This window comes from Meleagris gallopavo, chromosome 10 (genome assembly GCF_000146605.3).
Source record: "Meleagris gallopavo isolate NT-WF06-2002-E0010 breed Aviagen turkey brand Nicholas breeding stock chromosome 10, Turkey_5.1, whole genome shotgun sequence".
Lineage (NCBI taxonomy): Eukaryota > Metazoa > Chordata > Aves > Galliformes > Phasianidae > Meleagris > Meleagris gallopavo.
In genome coordinates, this window is record NC_015020.2 from 11,388,015 (window position 1) to 11,412,681 (window position 24,667).

Sequence of the window (24,667 nt, forward strand, 5' to 3'; positions counted from 1 at the left end):
ACCTGCTAGAGAAGGGATGCTGCCCAACGAGGTCTCCATTTTGAAGATGATAGTCACTGAAGAAGTCTGGACTCACTGCTCCATCGGGTGCTATGAGGCCATCTATAACAACAAGGAAGATACAGAGGTTGTAAGAAGGAGCACAATTTCAAGGCAAGTGGGCAATACTCTGTGCTGGTTTGTGTCAGAAATTTGTTAGCAACATGGAATGTTTCTGGGAGGAATGTCAAGCTACAGTAATACTGAAAAAGAGCAACTTCAGCTACAACAGAAAATTCACCAGGACTCCACAACTAGCCTACTGCCCTAAAAAACAGCTGTACCCAAGGAAAATTCTCTTACCTCTTCGTCTTATGATCTGGAGAGACTATATCAAGAACCATACTGTCTGCCCCATCAATGAAAGTGAGCACAGAGGAAAAAGTAATGAGAAGGGTCAAATACAGATCTACAGTAACAGCATCAAAGCAGAAGAGCAACAAAGGTTTTAATTCATCAAGACTCTGCCTCTCACCACAGTATCTTTTAAAATTGGTTGAAGAAAGCAAACAATCAACAACAGGAAAGCAGCTTCAAAATCAATTTTGTCCCCACATCCACTATTTCCATGTCCTCCTGCTATTTATTTCCTAAAAGAGCGGTCTTTTTACATGATGCACTCACAAGAACACATACTACTGTTTTCTTTTGCTTCTTGTATATTAAAAGCATCAGCATACCAAGATGTAAACATCTGTGAGGCCAGTAGTATTCCTTAGAGGCTTTACAGTCTCTCCTCGCTTTATAAAGAAGGAAATCAGGGGCTGACATCTTCCCTCCGTTACATCAGCGTAAATCCAGAGCGTCTTTGAAGTGAAGTCAGTGAACTGACCCCAGCTTAACTCTTTCCTGTTCCCATCCCCCAGACTCACTCCTTGTTAATACTAAGGGCACAGTTATTACCTGGTAATATTGGGCTCTCACTAGGTAAAACAATTTCATTAAAACAGAGCCTATCTTGGTTTGTTTCCATTATTGTATGAAAACGATCCGAGCTTTATAGAGCAGAAAGCAGCCCAGGAAGAAGCAGGCAGAAACAGGTACATTCTGATGGACAATTTAATAGTTTACCAGAGGAGAGAGATTCCTAATGACTAGGAAGTTACAAATGCCATTCCACTTTAAAGAAAGAGAGATAAGACCCAGGGAATCACAGGCCACTTAGCTTAACCTCTGTGGTTTCAAATCTACTAAAACTGCCTGTGCAGGAAGCAGTGGAAAGTTACTTACAGACACACGGGCTTAAAGATGACAACTCAGGCATTCAAACAAATCTCCCTGTGCTTTATGAATTCACCTGATGTTTTTTGAAGATAATATAGTGACAAATGATAAAAGGAATAGAATTGGCACATCTAGATTTCCAGCAGACGTTTGATGAGGTGCTACGGAGATTCATTTAGAAGATAATACCTCATGGGAAAGTGACCAAATACAGTGCAACAGATTGTAAATGAAGAATGCTAGCCATGATCAGACTACATTTTAGCTGCACAAGATAGCTGTAAATGGCTATATTCTAATTGTATACATGTGCATACAGTATGTGAAAGGGTATTACTTGACAAGCAAATGTATTGGCACAGAGCTGCATTACTGCCTTTCAGCATGCTCAGATAGACACGAATGCTCTGTGATAGCATAAGAATTAAAAGGACCAAAGGAAAGGGAGGAAAGCTGAAATGGCTGTTATTAACACACGCCAAGGTTTCCTATCTGTGTGTTTTTCATATCAGCATTTTTGCACGTGGAGCATTCCACAGGAAAAACAAGCAAACAAGTGACTGTGTTTTAAAGAGCTGAGCTTAAAGCTTAATAAGTTTATCTGCTTTCAAATATCTCACTTCCTTTCTATTAATAAAACATGCGTTATATTTTCACTCTGAGACCAGAGTTACCACTGCTTAAAAACGTCTTCATTCAAAAGCACTAAGATTCAAGCCATAGCACTCAGAGTTCTGGCTCCCATGAATTTAAATGAAAATGGAAGCACACGGATACCATCAGCAGGAAATAACACGATTACAGTTAAGGGACCCTCTGTTGTTACCTACATTTCAACACAAATTAGGGTTAAGTACCTTCAAAGCAAAGGAGACACCGAACTCAAAGGTAACTCCAGAGATTCTACCAAGTTTTTGAGGTAGAGTTAGATCGCTTTTCAAGAGATGTTTGACGTGTCATTCCAATAGGAACTCACCTTGTCAACAGCAAACTAATACTGCTAGGGCTGAGGACAGATATGTACTGTGTGTGAGCTGCCAGCACAGGTCACCAAAATACAAACGTGTCACTTCTGACTGCACAAAAGCTATGATTTTTTCTCATTTCTGACCAACTCTGTACTTCAGAAACCCAAATGCCTACTCCAACTGGTACAACAATCCGTAGCCTTTTTAGAGAGAAGTTACACCCCTTGTGGCCACATCTCAGAAGTATGAATCTGGCAGAGTTTAGAAGCACACCATTACTGGCACTTGCTGGAAGAAACCTGAGAAGAGAATCTGCATTTTGAATACATTCCCTTAGTTAATACTTTCTAAAACAAAAGCATTTTTCAAACATCTGCAGAACGTATCACTGGAAATCCGCCCCTTCATACTGGTCAAGTAGCAGTTCCAACACAAAAATCTTTGTTCAGGTAACATTAAGCATGTGACAAACGGTTAAAAACCAGGAAACTCACTGCTAACAGTGACACTCCATTGCTAGCTCCTATGGTTTGGAAAATAAGTGGCCCTGTGAAATGAGCAAAGGTTTGCTGCCTGTAAAGCAGATATCACAACAGGCACACTGTCGCATCTCTAACTCAGGGAGCCTGAAATAGGCTTGATGTAATTAGAGAACCTGGTAGCACACTACACATGGCTTACACTGCTCATCTTGAAGGTCCAGTACAGTGAAATAAAGCTGCAGGATTCAAAAAGGAAAAGAAACTTACCACTACAGAGGCACATTGCTACATCTGATGTACGTAACCACACAGATGAATAAGAATTCTTAAGGTCTGATATATTTTAAGAATAATTTTTGAAATGCCACTGAGATATTGCATATTTATTTTCTCACAGTAACTGCAAGTAAAACTTACAGATTTCAGTGGTTTTTTTTTATTAATATTCCTGCAAATTCATCCAGAGTCAGAGTTTTGTGACTCATGCTTCATAGCAAAGGACTGGACACTCGTATGGAAAATTCTGAAGCCACACGCACATATGCAGCTATGCAGGAGTTTGAAAAGGAAATAAAACCACAAGCTTGAGAGCATAAGCCAACTCCTAGTTGTTAAAGGTTACGAAGACATTAATCCAGTGGGCAGGTTATTTCATGAGATCTCCCTGCAGGGTGATACTGTACCTGGAAGGTTTGGCAAGAGCAACCCCTGGAGAGAGAATACTGGACTAGAGATATCAGTGGCTCAATCCAGTATGCCCACTTCTATTTTCTTACTACAAAATCTTTACAGAGAGGAAGGGCAAATTCTACATGAGATCCCCCAGAGCTATGCCAAGATGCACCATTAGTGGGAGTAAGCTACTATTCCTCCTTTAGAAGATAAAAGGAGTAATCTTCAATATGAAAATGACTCTTCTCAATTTTAATTATCGAGTAATAAAATTTTTCATACAACTATCTCAAAAAAATACAATTTCCACTACAAATTCGCATGCCTCTTTAGAGATATGACTGCACAATTAGACAATGGTTCACAGAACGATTGCTTCTGCTCAGAAACATACATATTTGACGTGGCTTAACTGAAATCTTGCATTAAGTTCTGCAAGAAAGTTCCATTACAGGACTAAAACAAGGCAGAACAAAATGCAGCATCAAATCCCATAGCTGTACTGCTCTGTGAATTTAACAGCGACGAGAAAAGGGTTGCGTTTGGTTAACCAAACAAGCTAAGAATGTAAGAAAGAGCTGTGAGGGAACACAGCTGGGCCACCATCCTTTAGATCAGTAATCACGCTCTGCTAGCTGAGGTAAACCTGTTCACATCTCTAAGGACCTGCCACACTTTGTACTCCAACTACGTGGAAAAACAGCACTCAATTCTTCATTAACACTTTAGCAAGGACAACAAACCCCCAGCAAACACGCATCATCACTGCTCCCACTGACACACAGAGGCAGCTGTTTGTTTGAGCATTCTTCCTACAGCAACAGGCCAGACCTGTTTCCAGTACAGAGGTAGCTATCCCAACACTGAATATTAATACATGCTGCTTACCTGCGTTGTAGTAGAGATCAGGTCTTTCCAGAATATCTCCTTCGTGGATGTAGGGCTCGATAGGATCATCCCCATACAGATACTGCTCACTGTCATCCATCTGCCGACTCTCCACCATCTCCAGCCACTGAGAGTTGTGCCATCGAAATTTCTCACTCTGGATTTTTTTCGCCCATTCCTCATCGTATTCCTGTTAGTTTAAAAAAAAAAAAACTAAAATGACCACACAAGAGGTTGTGATGAAGAATAGACAAAGACCTATTTGGTTTAACAGGAAATAGCAGAGGAATTTAACATCAGCAAAAGATTCAAGTTTCAGCACTCAGTGCATTAAATCTTTTTAAGTGTGTAGAATACTTTGAGCTAAAAAGGCAATGATTTTCCAAACACTAGGCCTCATTTTGGTTTTGTACGTGCAGCAGCAGTTTGTAACTCTGTACTGTCCAAAAAATTCTCTTGCTTTGAGCAAGGCAGTCCCACAATCATGGTCTCCTCACTAGGAGTGTCAAGAAGAGCCTATTACTGCCGATTTTCAGAGGGAATGCAGGAATTAAACACTAACACTGGCCAAATACTGTTTGATCTCATTAGAATCACAGAATGGTTTGGGTTTAAAGGGACTTTAAGATCACGTAGTTCCAACTCCCTGCTGTAGGCAGGGACACCTCTCTTTAGACCAGGTTGCTCACAGCCCCATCCAGCCTGGCCTTGAATGCTGCCGGGGAGGGGGCATCCACAACCTCTCTGAGCAACCTGTTCCAATTACTCAAGAAGAATAAAAAAAGGCTGTGATAAAACCAATTAAAAGTCTTTGTTTCACGAGCACCAGAAAAAACAGGATTTAATTCTCAGCTTCCTGTCAAACTTCAAAATAGATTGCTACTTTTTAATATTTTACACCCACCAAACTGGCACACACAACATTCTTGAATAGGTTATGGGAAGCAAAGACAAAACTAAAGCCAGAACGCTGAGGGAAACAGGATAATAGCTATAGGCTACTATAGAAACAAAAGGTAGTCATGAAATTTCAGGCTGGAATACAGCCTAACTGCATTCTCTGATGATGTGATATTCAATATAGAGGAGTATCAGAAGGAAAAGACATAGCAGTCAGTGCAGTTAGCTGTTAGAAGGTTCCTCTAAGCAGACCAGACTGTCTGGGCTGTTGATTACCACTGAGCAATCACAGACCTTGTAGTGCTCAGGTTTTCAATATTGCTGGAAAAATAGGACACAACTAACTACAGGCACTTGTGAATATGTTAAAGCTACAGGTGTTATCAATTTAGGAAGATCCACAAATAATGCACAGTGGCTATTACCTTTTTAATCAAAGAATTGTGACCGAGAACAACATTCATAACCAATCAAGTGTTTCTGTTTGTGAGAAGCAACACCCTCGTGAGGCAGGTCCCAGCACATGCACCTCACTGCCTCCTAACTTAACTCCAAAAGAGACAAAAACTGAAAATCATTTCTTACCTCAAGGTAGTTAACATATGCTCTAGACAGACTTCCTTCTGAGATCTAGCTGGAGCACTTTTAGGTTTTTAAATCCATTTTACTTAGCCCAGAAGGGAAGGAAGATTGTTCACACAATTAACAACATCTTGGCTGGAGAAGTGGTAATTTCTTAAACTGCTCCAGCTAGACATGCAAAAGCAGATCTGTCTACAACCTGAGATAAAAAAAAAATAGCAGCAAAGACAGTAAGTTGGCATAATAGCTCAGATTAAACTTCTAAAACCCCTATGGACTGAATTTGAGCTTTTGAACTTACTTTACAGTCAGGATACCTAGTCTTCACTGCTGTTAACCTGAGGTGGGTACCACACTGTCTATCCAGCCTTTGCCTTTTCCACCCTTCTGACTGCTGGTAACACAAAAACCAGCTGGTTCAGTCCTTCTAACAGAAGATTCTCCAACACTGCTAACCCAAGGCTCCAAGATCCCACGGGGAATCACGTTGCATTGTACAACCACAAGCCATTATGTTATGGCAGTGGGTTTTAAGACCGTTTTACTTGGAAGAACAACAAGTTTGTTTCACCTGGCTTACAGCAGGAGGTGAACTCCTTTTTGATGAGACATCCACGTGCTGCAAATGTGGGGCCCTGATCAGCCCGTGGTATCAGTCTCTATTTCTCAGAATCCACCTCTGATCAGCAGCAGCAGTTATGTGATCTTTTTAACTCCTCTCTGCACCACCCTGGCACTCAAGCAGTTCTGTTCAACACCTGCTCTCATGCACAGCATCCATGCACAGAACAAGCATCACCTGTGGGATCCGTAGAGGTTCCCAGTCCCTGCTAGCCTCAAGCAAAATTCCAAGTTCCTGTCAACCGTACAGTAATGCAGTATCCTTAGGGAGGAAAACAAATCAGCCAACCTCACACCTCACACCATTAGGAAAAAGAACACCTCATGCTGTTTCTGCTTCTTGATATTTCCCCCACACACACTTCAGCTCTCAATTAAACGGAAATCCTAGAGTGTTCTCTGGGAAAGGAAGGCTCGGCATCAGAATCTATAAAATGACCCAGAAAAAAGAAAATGAAAGCAAGAGTTTCAGTGCCACCCGACAAGCATCTTGGAAACATCTACTTTGCTGCATCTGCCAGAGCTAAAATGTAGACTATTATATCAGCCCTCAACAGTTGTGAATTACTTACAAGCTTTAGAGAAACACCTTGTAACTGCCAAAGATCACACTGTAGTCTTAGCAAAACTATTCCCAGAAATCACGATTGCAAAGAGGTGGAAGAAAGAAACAAATTTAACAAACAGCAAATTAGATTAATCCACGGGAAAGCTGAATTCCTTTCACATTACCTTGTTTACTTCTAAAAGTTCCCAAAAGCAGAAAAGGCCAGTAGCTAAAATTCTATTTCACATTTACCAGCAGTGCACTTTGAAAACGGGTCTACCTCCCAGAAATTAAAAAAACAAAGGAATCCCATGTGGCCAACACCACTGTCCCATTCCACAGTCCTAACTGGCTGGACTTTTCTTACAAATAGGCATTAACTTAATATACTCCTGAAAAAAAAATCAGTTAACATCACTCAGATTGTTGTTTTTTTTTAATTATTTTTATTTCGACAGCAACAAGATAGAATACCCCTACGCATTCTACATTTCTCTTCTTACATTAGGAGGTTTCAAACCTGCAGGTATTTCCCCTCAATCATCCATAAACTTTTGGAAAACAGGACGAGCAACTGACTGGCAAATTACTGGTTATGAGGCTGAACACAGTCTCACATGACTTACAAATCCCAAGCTACCAGTGCAAACAGATAGTCTAGTTTTTGGGTCCGTAACCTGCACTTCACTGTGAATGACCAGCAAGAACAAAGAGATGGCCATGCCAGAATAGGATCAATGATGAGCTGTATCAAGGGTTTCATTCTGGCAGCAATCCTAGAAAAGGATGATTTGCAGCAATCTCGAATGATTTACATAACCTCAACACAAAAAAGTTCATTTAAGTACTGCATGATCAAGGATATGTCTGTAAATTTTCCACAGACGTGCAGAAACACCACTGGGTAAATGATTAATGGAATAACATCAGAATGGAAGAAAAGCTGTAAATGCAGGACTACAGCCAAAAGGCACAAAGAAACCAAATTAAAGAATTTTAGGGCAAAACAATTCGCTAAAACACAGTAAGGCTTCCAGTAATTATTTTTTCAGCTATTAAAAGATTTTTTTGAAAAAAAATAAAAAAATGAAGCAGGCCTTCTTGAAACTAAGGAATGCCTGCAGAAATTAAACCAGAAAACTAAACATTATGGAGACAAACACAGCTTTGTCCCCTCCAGTGCTTTTGAACACCAGTCCACCAGAAAAGCAGCGGATGGAATGTGCCTATTCTCCACCCCTCACCCCAAATACAGCACGGGCAGTAACATAAAAGGAGGAATCCTGAAGGTTGATTTTATTCTCTTTGGAGCTCCCTGACATCACCGTTTTTAACATTCGGTTTCCATAAATCCAGAAGTGACACGGAAGATGTATGGTTTGACTCTGCAAGGAATGTGCCATCCTTTTTGAAGTTCTGCTTCCAACTTTGTTTACTACTGAACCATTGAAATATTATGAAGCGTTAACTGGCCTATTATCAGAGCGTGTCTGTTCCCTATCAGGGGTCCCTTTTGTCACTGGCTTCCGTCACACCTTGTATCTGATTAACACACTATAGGATAACATAGAGCTACACAGATCTGCTTTGTGTTCTCTCACAGCTGATGAAAAACAGATTTTCCTTTTCACTTTAATGTGGTTGCCCTTTAATTGGGTCTGTAATAGGGTTCATTTGATGCGATTCCTCATACTAAACTAAAACTGCTATACAGTAAGTTGAACGTTCGTTATGTTTGAGGCATAGCCTAGTAAAGTGATATGTTACATTCTTCATTATTTAAACATTCCTAAAACATAGAGTTTACAAGGAAGGTTAAAGTAACCTTTTTTTTTTAGTTAAGGAAAGATTTATCTTGTCTAGCTAACCAAAATTTAGGCACTTAATTTAAACTACGCACCTCTATAAAGCAAGGAGAGAAACAGATGGTATGGATCACCTTCTGTGGGTGTCTGTGACACCTACCTTAGGCTAAGTAGTACCAGAGGGCAATTCAGTGACAGGTCAAAAAAACCTCTAACTTCTTCTGGCACAACTCATGGTTACCTCTCTGCAAGTGGGCTCATCACTAAATATCTGCTGATAGACCAGTAAAAACCTACAAAATGGAATTAAAGGCAAAGTAGCAAAAAGAAGAAACATTCATGTCTCCTAAACTTAGGTATCTACATTAAAAACACTTTCCACAGGATTCCTATACTGTCAATAACTGAAGAGTTCAACTCTTTTTTCCTTGAAGAAATCAGAGGTATCTCATTGGCCAACTGTTAACAGAAGTAACAGAGACAACTGGTTTGGCTCATCTTCCTAGTTTTTCGATCCCAAAGAGTAAGCACCAATGCTAGAATCAAATCTATACGGCTAAGTTTATGTAAAGACGAAAGAATCAGAACCCACATGCCCCAACACTCCCTGTAGTGTGGTTATTTGTCTCATCCACGCGGAGTCTTTCTGCTGTGTGCTCTTTGCCACAAAAAGCTACCAGCACCAAAGTAGACTGATTTCAAATTTCATAATGCAGAAGTTGCAAATACTAGTCAACAGTATGGCCAGCAGTCCATAGTTGCTCTACTGCCCCTCTCTCTGCATTCAGGATCATTAGAAGATAACAGAAGTACGCAACAGCATGGAAATAGGGAGCCTTGACAAACAAGGTGGAAACTCTTTTCCTGCAGCACAGCACTCACGAAAGGCGGACACCAGGCTGGAGTCAAAGGTTATCTGTTTTCAGAATACGGTGCCTATTCAAATAAAGCCCATGCTAAATCCCTGTGGTCTGCTCTTCCTCGATTTTCAGAGAGCTGGTCAACATCTTGAACAGCTGGCCCCAAATCCCTGAGGATTCATAACACATTCCTGCTTCTTATGTGAACTTCTAGCATTCGCAGCATGGAGAACTTGGGTCACAACATTTGACTAATAGACAAAGATGCAAGCTATTCATTAACACAACTTTCCATCCGAGAAACACTGCTTGACCTTCATTACAAGTATTTGGGGAAAAACGATGAGAGCTGGAAAAAAAAACACAACCAAAACACCACACCTTAAAAATACCTTAAGCATATGGCCCCTAGATCACAGTGCTGAAGCTCTATCTTTGTTTTTACTTCTGCACAAAGGACAATAATTCACTCTACATCATAAGGGAAATAAGATGGTACAGTGGCCTGGATTCAAAGCTGTAAAACAAAACAAAAAAATACTGAACAGGAAATCTGTCTGAAAACTGGGGAGTGGGAAAGCTCATTAGACCAAAGCCTAAAGATCTGATTATGGTTAAATATCCTTTGAATAAGCTAAAAAATCATTTAATGGCAGTAAGGGAAAGCAAAGAACAGAAGAAAAGAAAACTGAGCCATTAATAATTTCATCAGCTCTTGATAATACTGTCTGAAGTGAACAGAGTAAAACCTTCTTGAGTAAACTGACATTTATTTCACAAGCATCAAGAACAGATGTCCAGGACCAGAGGAAAGGCAAACTTCATTTGCTTGGGAATCCCACACTGTCGACTCCGGGCTTTCAGTTGAGCCATACAACCTGTCCAGCCTTAGGTGCACAGCTACACTCAGCTAACTGCTTGGTGTTAAGAGTCAGCACATGACACAAAACCAAAGCTTTTCTAAATTATCAACACAGACTTTTTTTTTTTTTGACAAAAGCAGTATCTTGCTTCTACCAGCAAAAAGCCAAGACTTCCCAGAACATACTATGCTAAAGCAACACATCTGTTTCGCTTCATCAATGGCAGAGTCCAGCCAAACTGTATTAAACAAATCATCACTAGTGTAACATTTCCATAATTTCTGTGACAATTACTTTACTATAGTAAGCACATCTCCCCTAAGGCATATAAGGCATCTGATTTTCTACAGTGTTATTTCAATCACACTACATAGAGCTCACTGATGAGTGAAAGAAGCATTTGTCTCCTTGAGAAGAAATTACTATCAAATCTTTTCTCCACCATTTACTTTCTGAATTCCATTATCAGAAGAACTAACCCTGTCAGCATGTATGGAACAAGACTGCAAACTTAAGATTCTCTTGTTGTGGATTTACCACTGATAAGAAATTTCAACAATCCTCGAGACTACGTCTGTTCAGACACTTCAGAAGGCACTGGCAGTGTAAGAACAGCACGCAGCTAAACATCTCAGCGTACATAGGCTACTTTATCATATAATAGAAGCTACACTGCAGAATGTCTTTCAAGACCTGAGGGTTTTGAGAACTTACTGATTCACATATTCTCTATTTGCCATCTAGGATGAGTTGCCTTTATAGCCTGTGATTTGTTTGCTAATGGAAAATGGAGTGCTACCAGCCCGTAACATAGCCAAGGAAGCAGTCAAGCAGTGGTACTCAGTCTTCCAGAAAACAGGGTGCTGTTGTGCTTACTGTGCCCCACAGAGGCACAGAGTTAGCTATAGTTGTTGTATTATAAATTGCGTAAGCTAAATGCTAAAGCTGAAAAGACCTCCACGGAGAGGTAGTTCTCCTAATACACACCAATGAACCCTGCTACAAAGTAATCTACCATCATACCAAACAGTCAGTACTGGTTATCTTCTCCCCCATTCCCAAAATCAGTAGAGCCAGATCGTTTTCTCTTTTTATTCTTCCTCAAGGCCTGTGAGAAGCCTGCTTCTCACGAGTTCAGAGAGGCTCTTCCCATTTATTACCATAGTGCTCCTCAGCAGCATGAAGATCACCTCTTCCCAGGAAGAAAGGAAAAAACAGCCGAGTAGATTTACTCTGAAGTTCATGTTGAACGTGAAGCTGTGTCTTAAAGCACTTATTCTTCTGGATTCCATAAAATAAAGCTTGCTGAATAATACTACTAACACAGTAGTATCTACTTACTGAAAAATTAGTCCCACATTGCAAAGCTTTCCTTAACAAACATAAAAGCCCCTAAGACACCTGGAAACTGCACTGGCCCTAAGAAGGGGAAAGAAAAAAAAAAAAAGGTGTTGGAAACATTGATAGATGTCCAGCTTCATCCAGTGGATAAACTCTTTCTACCATTTCCCTTGGAGAGGTCTCTGGAAGTGACTGATCCTGGTAATACCCCTCAGAAATAAGTACTAATGCATCTTAGTTGAAATCTTGCTTTTAATGAACATTAACTGCCACTGATTAGTGAGGCACAATTGTCATCCTATATCTCTGTGAAGTAAAGCAGAGAGACAAAAAGAATTCCAATACAGAGAGCGTTATGTCATTTTACTTCTTACTTCAGAAGATCATTAAACCTTACAGAGAACAAGCTGCAATATGCATAACTCCACAGAGGAAGAAACTAAGTAGCTTACAGCAAAAGCATTAACGTAGTCCAATATTTTGATATTACTCTTGACTCACAGTCAAGTTCTCTTTGTAAGATTTAATTTCACAGCAGCTGCTCTACATATAAAAGGTGTATATTTACATAATTCTAAAAGACTATTAAATGCCAGAATTTCTTCTTGTCAATAGAACTCAATTGGATTAAACAGGCCAGGACTTTTAACAATGAAATGCAACTTTTACATAAAATCTACATCACTAGGGTAAAAGCATTGGGAAGAATGCCGTGAGATGCGTGTGAGCTTCTAGAGACAGAGATGCTCAGAAGTGGATTATATTTATTACATATTGTTTCTTATAATAAAGCAATAGTGCTTTAATTCTAAGTTCAATATTCTTCGTTTTCCTCTCAAATTAACAGTTTAAAATAAAACAGCTGTCCCAAAGGTTTCTTCTGATCAATGGATAATTAGACAAACTAAGTCATGAAGCTTAAATGAAACCTACTGTAGAGTTGAGACAATACTAAAAAGTTCACTATTACACTGCCTGATACCCCAGCAGAAAACAGCCAGCTTTAGAACTGTCTCCCATGTTTTCTTTTTGGGGAAAAAAAAAAAAAAACACAACAAAAAAACTGGCATCAGGCACTGTAGAAAAAGCGTAATAAAAGCTGCTGGGTAACAGGAGCCATTTGTTTGGAGAACTATGACTTCTGAAAGCTTGACATGCTTATACACTGTGATTTAATTTTATTTTTATTTAGGTTAAAAAAGCATTTCTTGAAAGTGTTCACAGTGTATAGTTAACTGTTACGAATTTCCTAAGTATATATGTGCTTTCTGGAAGTTTACACAATAATAATTGTGTAAATTCAGCTTTTACTTATGTGATTGCACATGGAAACAAACTGAATGTGTTAAGTATGAACATGTTGCTATCCAGTTATTACTTGAAAGTTACGTCACGTAGAGATGCTCTTGAAAGACAGATGAGAAAAATCAGACCTACCGCTATAATGTCCAGAGTGTTGTCACAAACCTTGCGTATCTCAGCATTTTTATCATGCATCAGGTCTATAAGATATGCTGGAGCCTCTGGAAAGAACCTGTTAAGGATAAAAGCTGGGGTTTCTTTGCACAGTTACACAATTTCTTTAAGAACCACGGTGGGGAATTTTCTATCACATGTGAATTTCAGCAGCCTTCTCCCTTACCACCTTTATTTATTTATTTATTTTACATCACCTTTTAAGATATGCCAATAATCTTCAAAATTTATGAAGAAGAATTAAATACTCTTACAAAAAACCTGCTGCAAGGAAATCTGTATGCCTTTTAGTCTAACATGTTAGTTCATCTCCATAGAATGCTTTAATATTTCAAGAACATTACTTTTGTAATCTTCCTGGAGTTCTATTGTCTAAAGTTTCCAGTGTAAGATACCAAAGAGAGATCTATAGTGCAAATGAGAGTATTATTATTAGTTCAATTTGAATGAGAAACATTACTTGAATCTTAGCGCTATAGCATAACAGATATGAATGTAAATATAATATTCTTTAAAATCTAGACTCTCAGGAGACAAAACAAGAGAACATCCCAAATAGCTTTTCAGATATTCCTCAGGGCTCAACAGAAGTAAGGACATTAAGAGGTAGCCCTCATGTTGTTAGCAAAGTAATCATTAACCTTTACAAGGGTCCCATTCAACCTAGTCTGTTTCAGCCCAACTTCACATCCATCTAATGCCCACAGACATAGCCTCTTTCCACAGCTTTTGGATCACCTGAATAAGCTCAACATCAACATCAGAAGTGATTGAAAAATTAAGAAATGAGTGAAGAGGAGTTTGGCATATCAACTTTTGATACAGAACTTCTAACATAACATTTTAATCAAGAAAGTGGACGAAACATGCAAAGCAGGCATTATTTATGGTATCTAGTTTGATGTAAGAAAACACACTATTAAGGTAATTCGGTTCACTTCAGACTATGCAGCATATAAACATAATAGACAAACTTCTTGGGCTGCACTACATTTAATTAAGTTATTCCACAGACTATCATTAACAAGTCATAGAATAATTCAGATTGGACAGGAAACAAAGGCTCATCTAGCCCAATGTCATCCACTCCCTCCCATTTCAAAGCAAACCAAATCTGAATCTGTACCATTCATCTTGCACTCCACTCGACATTTTTCCTTCAGCTGAAATAAACCATTTACAAAGACCTCTGAAACCAAGAAATTTATGGGCCAAATAACAGCAACAGCAAATTAACAACAGTAATTCTGTACGTTTGATCATTAAAAAGATACGAGTTTCCTTGATAATGACATCTCTGGTGGCTTGGTGGAAGACCATCTGATAAAAAACATAAATGATCTGGCAGACAAACTCATCATCTTCCTGCTGAGCTGCGAGGGAGAAAAGAATATATATAATTTAAGATCTCACATTTAGATGCTCTCGATGCTTAGAGAAAGCCCAGTTCTTACACTATCAGCTAGACAGTTCAGCCGTATGCATGAAAATCCAACTCCTGACAATAGAACAGAAGAGTGTTTCCTTCCCTGTTGCAGTCAAGTAGAAAAATCAGATTGCAGCACCAACTGTGAAGGTATAAAAAACCCTCAAATCTATTAAACCACTAGTTCAGTATTTCCTTATCAGTATTAGAGTAATCGCTCCTCCTTTCATATACAAAAACCATAGCCTTATCTCACAAGAGAACAGGAACAGAGCATTTGGTTACAACACAGCTATAGCAGCTAAATGTCTATGAAAGACAAGGCAAAATACCATTTAAAAGCTCAATGAGGGCAGGAATGATTCCAGATTTGGCCAGCAGAGCAGCGCAAGAGTCGTCCATAGAAACAGTTCCAATCATTATCACCACTTCTAAAACAAGGTCATCTTCTGCAGAACCTGGAAGACAAAAGACACAAAGCATTGCCTCTTAGAAATTCTTCATCTTCTGTCAGTTGGATTTTTATTTGTGGATACAATTCTGCTTTTCAGAGTTACGTTTCCCCAAACCTCCAAGTTAGAGGTAGACAGACTCTACTCTGAAAGAACAATATGTAAACACTCTCAGAGACACCACTTTGAAAGACTAATCAACCTTTATACAGACCTGGTTTCAGTTTATCCTTGAGGTATGGAACAAGTTTGTACTCTTTCAGCACAAGCTCCCAGTCCAGATCTGGTAGGGTCAAGTTTGCAAGTGTTCCCAAGCATTCAATCACAAATTCTTCCTCTTCATCATTTGATATCTGAGCTGCCAAATCACCAACGTAATCCTGATGAAAACACATCAGAAGGATAACAAGCATTAAAGGCAAACAATCTGGGGTTCTGAAGGATTCACAACTCGGTCAAATCAAAACTAGTTCTCAAGTGCTGAAGAGCCTCTTCCCCTGAAACTAAGGTTAATATGGCAGTTTCACTTGCAGTTCAAAAATGATTCAAGCATTTCAGTATTCTTCCTCAGTCCTTCACTTTTAAGTGGTATGAATAATTGATTCAGGTGTTCTAGAAGAAGCTACTACTGTATACACTGAAAGTTTCAGAAAGATTTAAGAGAATGAAGTGAATACCATGCTTTGTTAGTGACAGCAGTGATGGCACCTTCCCTAAAGATTTTGAAAAAAAGGCTACAAGGTTTTCAAATACAGGAGAGTCAAGAATTTTACTTACTAATTCCATACTGTTTTCAGACAATTTGATATTCAATTCTTACTTTAATTGTACATTTAATTTACACACTTAGGATGTTATGTTGTTCTCCCCCCCCTTTTTTTTTTAGCATCTAGATTATCAACACAAACCAATTAACCAAGTGAAGAAAAAGCAGCTTCTATTTTGCCCACTAGCTATAAAAGCAGAGATACAGGATAACTTAATTGTTATGCACATAGCAATTGGTTTTGTTCTGCTCTTTCATTTTAGAACAGGGTTTTATTGGATAGAGCTTAAGATCTGTTTGTTTTCTCTATAGTGAGGGATCCTCCTAAAATTAAATATAAATACTCACCAACCCATGACACCTGTAAAGGAAAACTACAGCAGCCAGGCTTTTCCAGCAGGAAGAATCAGAGATCACATTAGGCAACAGACAGTACTTACAATAAACAGGTTTTTAGTAGGCCCATCATGCTGTGAAATATTCCTGATCATCTTCATTAACAATGGGTCCTTAAATTTCAACGCTCTCTTCATGAGCATTTTCAAACCATTTCCTGAAAAGAAAACCACTTGTGAAGCCCTTCAAATTCAAGTGAGAAATATACTGGCCAAAAGGAAAAGAAGAGCAAAAAAGCTTTAAAATTCAAAAGGAAAAAGTGAAGGATCTGGACAGGAACTATTTCTTCTCCCAAGCTGAAAAGATAGAACTGCTCTGCACAAGTTCCAGAGCTTCTCTAAAACAACAAACAGTACGTACTGGTGAGACATCTGACTTTTTGTCAGAAAAATAAGTGCTTCAGGTGTGCTCAGTCACTTGTTCAGATCAAGAGAGGTTCTAGATCCAAATAATTATCCTATTATGAGTGGAGATGCAGCACAGCTGTTGGTACCAGCTCAGGAATCATTCTCTCCAACCTAAAATACGTCATTACTGTTTTACAAGACTATCTACCAGATATGTAATATGGGAATATACATACAGACACACAGATCTGATAGCACAGGGCAAGCTGCACTGTCACAATTACATTTCCAAAAAGATCACCTTGTCTTTAACTGTTATTGGCTTCAATTCTGTTTTTACATCTTTAATATAAAATTGGATCTCCCTTATCCTTCTTTTACAGAGCTACACAGAGAACTTTAAAGTGCTGTCCATAAAATTAATGGATTGCATTTTTCCCTAGTCTAAAAGCATATTACAGTAGTCCATAGTGAAAATTCTCAGCACAAATGAGAAATTAGAGCTACTAAATAGTAGCGTGCCACTCTAAGCTGCTAGAATGCAAATAATGGAACTTAAAGAGCAATTTAGAGAGCCACTACACAAAATGCAGACATCCATACCACTGAAGAATACACTAGAATGCCAGAGATACACAACTAGAAAAAAAAAGAACAGGAAGATGCAATTATACATCATTGTGCTATTAATTCTGTACTCGTAGGTGAATCCCCAGTTAGCTGAAGGTGGATTTTAGGTATCAGGCTGAACAAAACCTTGATGTTTTCACACAACCATGGTTTCCTAAAGTAATGTCATCTGTGTATTTTATAGAACTGCACAAGAGGCTACTCAGTGCCATCGAGACCAACACTGAGGAGAATATAGTGATATTTTTGCAATCTCACCCTCAGCAGGTGCATATATTTATTTTAAATACACACACATATAAACATACATACAGAAATAAGTATTTGAGTTGTTTATATTATCAGAATCTTTTATTCACCCCCCCCCCAAACAGTAAAATCTCAGTATGTTCACCTTCACAGATAAGTTGCACATTTCTTTTGTTAGCAGCAAGGTTAATACAGAAAGAAATAAGCTCCAGGTCAACTCTCTCATCAGGACACTCAAAGAGCATTTTCATCAGCTGCCAAGAAACACAAACACATTTAAGTCATTAATTTTTCCAAAGCAAGGATCACTGTTACGTCAACTGTCATATTTTTAAGAACTCAGCATTTCCATAGGCACAATAAATTTACAGAAGCCAAAGGCATGAGATGTCTGCTTCTGTGACCTGGGGATAACAGTTCTTACAGAGTGCCAGAGATGGCAGTCACTCATCACCCTGTAGCCAATTCAAGTCATTTTATTGCTACCACCGAATTCTTTGGCTTTCTGATATTTAAACTTGCGAGTGAATAATTTTTATTTATTTTAAGATTCAGGTAGATATAATACAAAATACAAGTTAATTCCCTAGAAAATACCACCTGGATGTTTAATAAAATCATGATTCCGTAAACAGATCAATTAATTGCAGAATAATCTACTGCTGTTTTGCTTTCAGATAACTCTGCCTGTAGGCAAATTAGCTGTGTATGTCTGCAGCAACGCACTTCACCTCTGCAGCCTTCACTGCTATAGCAGAACACTGCTGTATACCCAAAACTTCTCGTTAGCAATCATGGGTTTTTTTGGTAATAGGAGGCAACAACCTGAATTGATATAAATAGATGATCAACTATAACCCTGTTCAGACTGAAATTCCCAGATTCCTCAGGCACATAACCTTTGCATTGTTGTTACACACCCATCTGGTGCCTGTATAGTCCATTACATCTCAAGCTATCTCGTCTCATTTTGTTCCATAGGAATGTTTTCTTTGAAATGGCACACTGAATACATGAGCATGATTCAAATACATCTGTTTCACTTCTTTGTTTCCAGTCGCAGCAGACAAGTTGCACTGCTTCCCCACCACGGGGCTGCAGGACATCACCCTACTTGCTACTAAAGCCTGCTCTGTTATAAGACAGGGCAAGTTCACAATGCACAGCAGCGTGATGACAACGCTGAGATTACTGCAAGTAGAAACAACTGAACCTAAAGATAAGTGGGGACAAAATACAATATACTGAGCTCAACTTATCTCCAATAGGCACGGGAAGGAAAAAGCTGCAAGTAAACGTTACAGATTTGTGCACTTGCCCCCTGGTGGTAAGACAGTTTGTGATACATTAAACACGAAAAACAGCGAGTAAACAACTCATAGAGAGGGGAAAAATATAAAATTGGGAACAGTAGGACTGCAGGAATTTTACTTCGAAATACTTTCATGCAGCATATCACAGGTTTCTCTCTTACCAGGTAGCATGCTGTCATCCCAAACAGACCCCAAATAAAGCCATACATATTTACGTTTCAACAGTTCCTGATCTCTTTTTCCTGGGACTTCCATGTACTGATTTAAAAGCCATCACTGATTTTTTCCCCCGTCTCTTAAAAGCAGTTGACTCAGATTTCCCCAGGTTCTTTTAAGAACTTATAAAGCCTCTACTTTATTAAATTTGTAAGCCTGACAGTCACACAAGAGTGAATTAACCGGAGAAGAAAGTTGCCACTTAACAAGTGGAACACGAGTATTCCAAAATCACCCCCTGCGACTATTCTGTTACAAAACCTTTAAAAAGAGATTTTTTAAAACCCTTCAAGTAATTTGAAGGGAAACATTCTCATTACGTACACAATGCAAAATCTGTGGAAATCAGATGTTTAACAAGAAGGAATTATACTGTTAATTACTGAGCTACTTCTCCATAAAAAGGAAAAATATATCCAGTTTCAATTAAAGTCGTTCAAATTTTAAAATAATAGTTTAGTACGAGCTCCATGTTTCCCATTATGTCTTCATTTAATTTGATTGCTTCTTGTGCCACTTCAAAAGGAAGAATAATTGCTGCCAAATAGGAAATATTAAAATTAAATTTGTTCTGCTTTTACTATGTCCATTGTCATCTTTTACTGATTTAACAGGAAGGCAGTAAAAAGACTGCAGCATGTGCAATGAAGAGGCAGTAGTGTTCAATCAGACAAGTCCCATATTGAGTATCAGATACCACAGACCAGGACTGAAATCACTGTGTCTAGACTCTCTGGCACCTGCCTTCACTTATTTACCAGTGACCAGAGGCCAACCCCCACAGCTCTCTGCTCACATACACCTCTGTCCAACCCCCTCCCCGAGCCCAGCTCAAACATCTTTGAATGATTATGCCAGAACTGCATGCCTCAGGAATCTTTTCTGACCGGCTACTCCCTAACTCTGCTGTTTGAAGTGATGCTCTGGTTTCTGAACTTCAGCAGATAATGGCGGACAGGAGCAAAGGGTGCTGTCAAGAGAGGACGTTTACCAGCATTAAGCTGAAAAGAAGCTTATAGATCAAAGAGGGGCCAAACAGGACAACCGTGGTGGAAAACATGTGGGTTGCTGCAGAGAACCTCGTGCACCGCTCTGCGGTACAATATTAAATATCACCATGACATCACTGCCTAACCATGCCCTTTGATTGGCCAGGTTATTACCAATAAATGCTTTTATAAGCATCTGGATGGCATTTGCACCTATTTAAACAAAACACGCATTGCTGAGGTCTAAACAAGAATGAACTGTTAATACTTGCTTTTAACTGTTACTAGAATAGCACCCACTAACTCCTACAATCCGCATGGATGTTTACCTGGGACAGCCTGTCAGGCACCTCACACGTACAGAATGACAACAAGGGATGGATTTCCCAATTGCCTTCCACAGCAGCTAAACATTTGGTATTGAGTATTTGTCAGTCTGGACGTACACCTTGCCTCAAAAGGAAAAAAACCCTCAGAAGGGCATATATTGTTACTGAAAAGAGAATTCAGTTTTCCAGCATAGAATCAGATGATGGAAAGCTTTTGAAAAGACTGTTTTCTTCTCTTGATGCCACACTGATTTCCCCTTGTTTCTACTGCTTGTTTTTGTTAATATTTGTCCTAATTTTCAACTTTCACCAGTAAAAAAAAAAAGTAGTCCAGCTGGTCCTTTCTGAACAGTCTGCAGATGTGATCTGTGCGTAATTACATCAAGCGCTAAAGAATCAATAGCGACAGAAATCTTTCAAGTTTTGTAGCTCTATCCAAAGTCTAATCAAGTCTGTGAGCTTGTTCCCTGTTCCACTAGGCTGTGAGTAAGGCCCTGCAAGCACTACTTTGAGCAGCCACTGCCAGTCAGGACAATGAAGTTCACTAAAGCTCAGCATATGATATCACTGAAGTTTCCACAGCTCGTTACGTTCGAAACTGGGGATCTAAGATGCAAGCCAAGGATTTCCTGCAAGCATGAAATAAGCAAACATTGAAACACACCATGTGAATTCATTTGGCAGGTGATCATTCAGAAATAAATAAAAACAGGTCCCTTTGCATCATGCAGATGTCATAGCAAAGTTACTTCTGGGGCAGAAAAAGAAATCAAGATGATGTTCGCAAGAGGATTTGGCAACATACACTAGCTATTCCCACCACTTATCCCTTTTCTCCAAAATCCTCCTCTATTTGGAAAAATACCACAATTCTTGTCATGAAATGATGACCAGAAACATCCTGAAAATTTGCCATGGCAAATTCCTATTCTAGATGCACTTGATGTTAAAAACAAGTTTGACAGGAAAAAAGATACCGTGGTGCAATTCTGCAAAGGCTACCAGAGAGCTTTCTACATTTATGTAACACACACAAGCTTTCTCAGCTCCAAGCCTCACCAGGACTGGGAAAAGACTGGTAAGAGAGGATTCAGTGTTTAAAAACAACCAGCAAAACAACACACCACAACCCAAGACCAAAAGAAACACACACAAAAAAAAAATCTCCATGAAATTATGCCTGTGCATGGGTGAGGGAATATGGTTGAAGAGAAAAAGTTACAGGAAAAACTCTAATCTGACAGATAAGTGAAGAGCCCTCTATAGCTTGTTGTACATGTTTGCACTTGGAAAAGAATTGTCATGTGGCAACCTAACATTGCTTGGCAGCTTTCCAGTTCATATCCTGTAACACTGAAGACACTGAAATTTTGATACCCAATGGGATCAGAAAAGAATGCCTCCTAAAAAAGTAAAGGAAATATTTTCCACGAGGTTCCCTATGGATTTACTGTGTACAACTTCTCATTTCTTTCAAGCGTCTCCAATCTTTCCTAGAAATTCATCAGGTCATATGTATTGTTTACTAATTAATCAGTGCAGCTCTGTGGTCAGCAGTACTGTCAAATAACGCGTCACCCATCCTTTCTCTGAGGACCATCAAGACACAGCATGAACAATCAGACTGCCCAACGAGTAGGATGCTCACTACTGACTCAGCAGCATTCTGCCTGTTCCCATTCTCACCTGTGGGTGTCAGTGTGAGCTCTGCTATCAGTGAGGAAAAGATACACCCGTGGACAGATGCATCTTGCCACCACATCACATATGGATGTACATACCTGTGGGATACAGTCCGTATATGCAAACATCGACTTGAAACGATCATCCATGCTTATGTGATATAGAATGCACATAGCTACTTGCTTGTAGTTTTCATTTGCTAAAAGGAAAAAAAAAATCCAAATGGATAAGGTTTGTGTTTTAGGTATCGCTAACATTTAAAAGAGGAAAAAAAAATGAAAAGCACAATGATCCCAGTTAAGGAACATTTAAAATAGGAATGCAACATTACTGAAAGAGTCCTAACTGAAGAGTCAGAATGAACAATGTATTTGTGTGAAGGGGGAATTAAGGCAATGCCAACTACTACCCCTCTCCCCAGCACCTCAAAGCATTTCCTCAGTTCCACTTTTTAAGGCACAGATTTTCTGAAAGGAACACTTGATAACGATGGGTCATCCAGAGAAAGCCTTCATCAGATTCCAGACAGGAAATTAAATACCAAGTATAACACTGATTTAGCTGTGGATATTCCTGTCGAAACAACAAGTTTGTTTCAAAGCAAAATACCAAGGAATGCAACGTCAGAGAAACAAGAACTACTCCTCTAAAAAGCATTGTAGAAGGACTCCAGTGCCTTTCAGGCAAATCACACACTGACTGTCTTACCATCTTAAGCTGTGGGTATGTTTTGTGTTCCATACATTTGAGAGAAAACAGCAGATTTGCACATTAGTACTTCCCAAACAAGAAGAAAATCCGTAGCAACTAACACAAGTAGGTTGTGAACTATTTAACAGAAAGATTGTCAAAACAGCTTAGACAAACCTAAGAATGCTTGGTAAGAACAAGGCTGATGTGTTTGATCCTGACTGCTGAAAGTTGGACTGAGCCCTCTCTTGAGCTCTCCTCTAGCCCCACTTTAGCAGGACACTGGCTATCTATGGGATAACACACACAACTGAAAGTTTAGGCCAGTCTGCAATCAAGTCTTCAACTCAGAATTATGTCAGAGTTCTGATGCAGCTGATCAGAAATACCTTACCTCCCACTTTAGCTTAAGCTAAGTTAGAATATCTCCCGAATGCTTTGGCAAAGCATCAAGGTCTCAAACAGCAACCAACCCAGTTAATCGTTTTTCTTCCCCATACATCATTGGAAACTGCAATTTCCTTTAAGCAGCAAGGACATGACGACTTTATCCTGAGAATGCACATTTGTGACTTCTTATTAAATTGAATTAGCAAGAAAAAAAACACCACAAAACCCTTCTGGTAGTAGTTATACTACAGTGAAGTGTTCTTTCCCGTACCAAATCTGAAAACACAGCTGACCTTTCAGCCCCTCCTGGCATATTACCTGCTTTGAAAAACAAAAACCACCAATACTGACTTGCATTTCAGCCTTCTATGCACTTCACAGCTAAAGAAGACATTATGACCAACTTTGAAAGATGTTGAGGCTATTATTAAATGAAAAGTGCAGATGATATTAAAGCATACAAATAAACTGCTTGAAGCAAACAGAACAAAGTGTTTACTCACTTGTACTTCCCTGGTCATCTTGCCTACCTGTTCATTTGTAGTGACATTATAAACCCAACAATTGCATGGAAAAAGAAACCCCACACTACACATACAGCTGAAGTCTTCTCATCAGCAAATATAGAAATGTAAAGAGTAAACTATGCCCACAAATTTTGTAGGAAAAAGATGTTTTCATAGGGAAAAATAGCTGTTTACACTGCTCTTAACACTTCTTTCCATACCTCCATTTAAAACTCAAACATCAAGTTGCAAGTTTAAGACTCAGATTACAATTACACTTTGCTGGGTAATGCAGGAAACACTATGTGAAGTAAAAGGCAAACTAGTAAAAATGTCAGAAAATTGGCTACCCAGAACAGTAACTTGGAAAACAGAGGGACATTGAGACAGACTTGCAGCAGGTATGAACTGGCAAGGCAGTCAACAAAGGCTGAACCTCTCTATTTGATGGGTATTTTTCCCCCACCTTATTTTTGCAAATTGCATTTGTGCTAAGAGAAAGCCTTACATACGGTAGCATCCATAGTTTAATTTGGTAACACTGGTAGCTTGCTTTCAAATAAAACAGCTACTGTAACAGCCAAAGCCTTCCATTTTGGGGGGGAAGACACTCTTCACATACTTCTCCCTCCTTGTTTCAGAAATCCAGCATGTTGTACCGTCGTTTCTGATGCCCATAGAACATCTTTGGTATCAATGACACCACTGCCTCTATTTCTAGACTTCCAAAAATAATGAAAAAAAGACCTACACATTCACCTGAAGTGTGAAAAACACCTAAAACTTGAATCATTTTATCCGAACTCACTCACCAGCACTTAAATCATTCTCCCAAAGTGTGTTCCATATGACAGATTTCATGACACACAAAAGGAAAAGACAGTCATAATTTTAAAAAGAAGAGTTGAATTTAAACTGTTTCTTGTTCCACAGTGCCATCATCCCTGAATGCCCTTGTCCTACAGGCAGCCAATGGAATGGAAAGGGTTTTGGGGCACTCACAGGCACAGTAAGGAA

At 39.1% G+C, this 24,667-nt stretch overlaps 1 protein-coding gene across 1 annotated transcript in view; it reads right to left on the bottom strand.

Annotated features, from left to right (window-relative positions):
• Nucleotides 1-24,667, bottom strand: part of KIFAP3 (kinesin associated protein 3) — a 60,326-nt gene that overhangs the window by 17,060 nt on the left and 18,599 nt on the right. The window contains exons 10-18 of the mRNA XM_010715734.3: nt 22,163-22,263; nt 17,680-17,788; nt 16,353-16,465; nt 15,361-15,526; nt 15,027-15,152; nt 14,543-14,641; nt 13,230-13,315; nt 4,274-4,463; nt 3-102 (exon numbers count right to left, since the gene is read on the bottom strand). Coding sequence (XP_010714036.3) covers nt 3-102; nt 4,274-4,463; nt 13,230-13,315; nt 14,543-14,641; nt 15,027-15,152; nt 15,361-15,526; nt 16,353-16,465; nt 17,680-17,788; nt 22,163-22,263 — 1,090 coding nt within the window. The remainder of the gene's footprint in view (nt 1-2; nt 103-4,273; nt 4,464-13,229; nt 13,316-14,542; nt 14,642-15,026; nt 15,153-15,360; nt 15,527-16,352; nt 16,466-17,679; nt 17,789-22,162; nt 22,264-24,667) is intronic.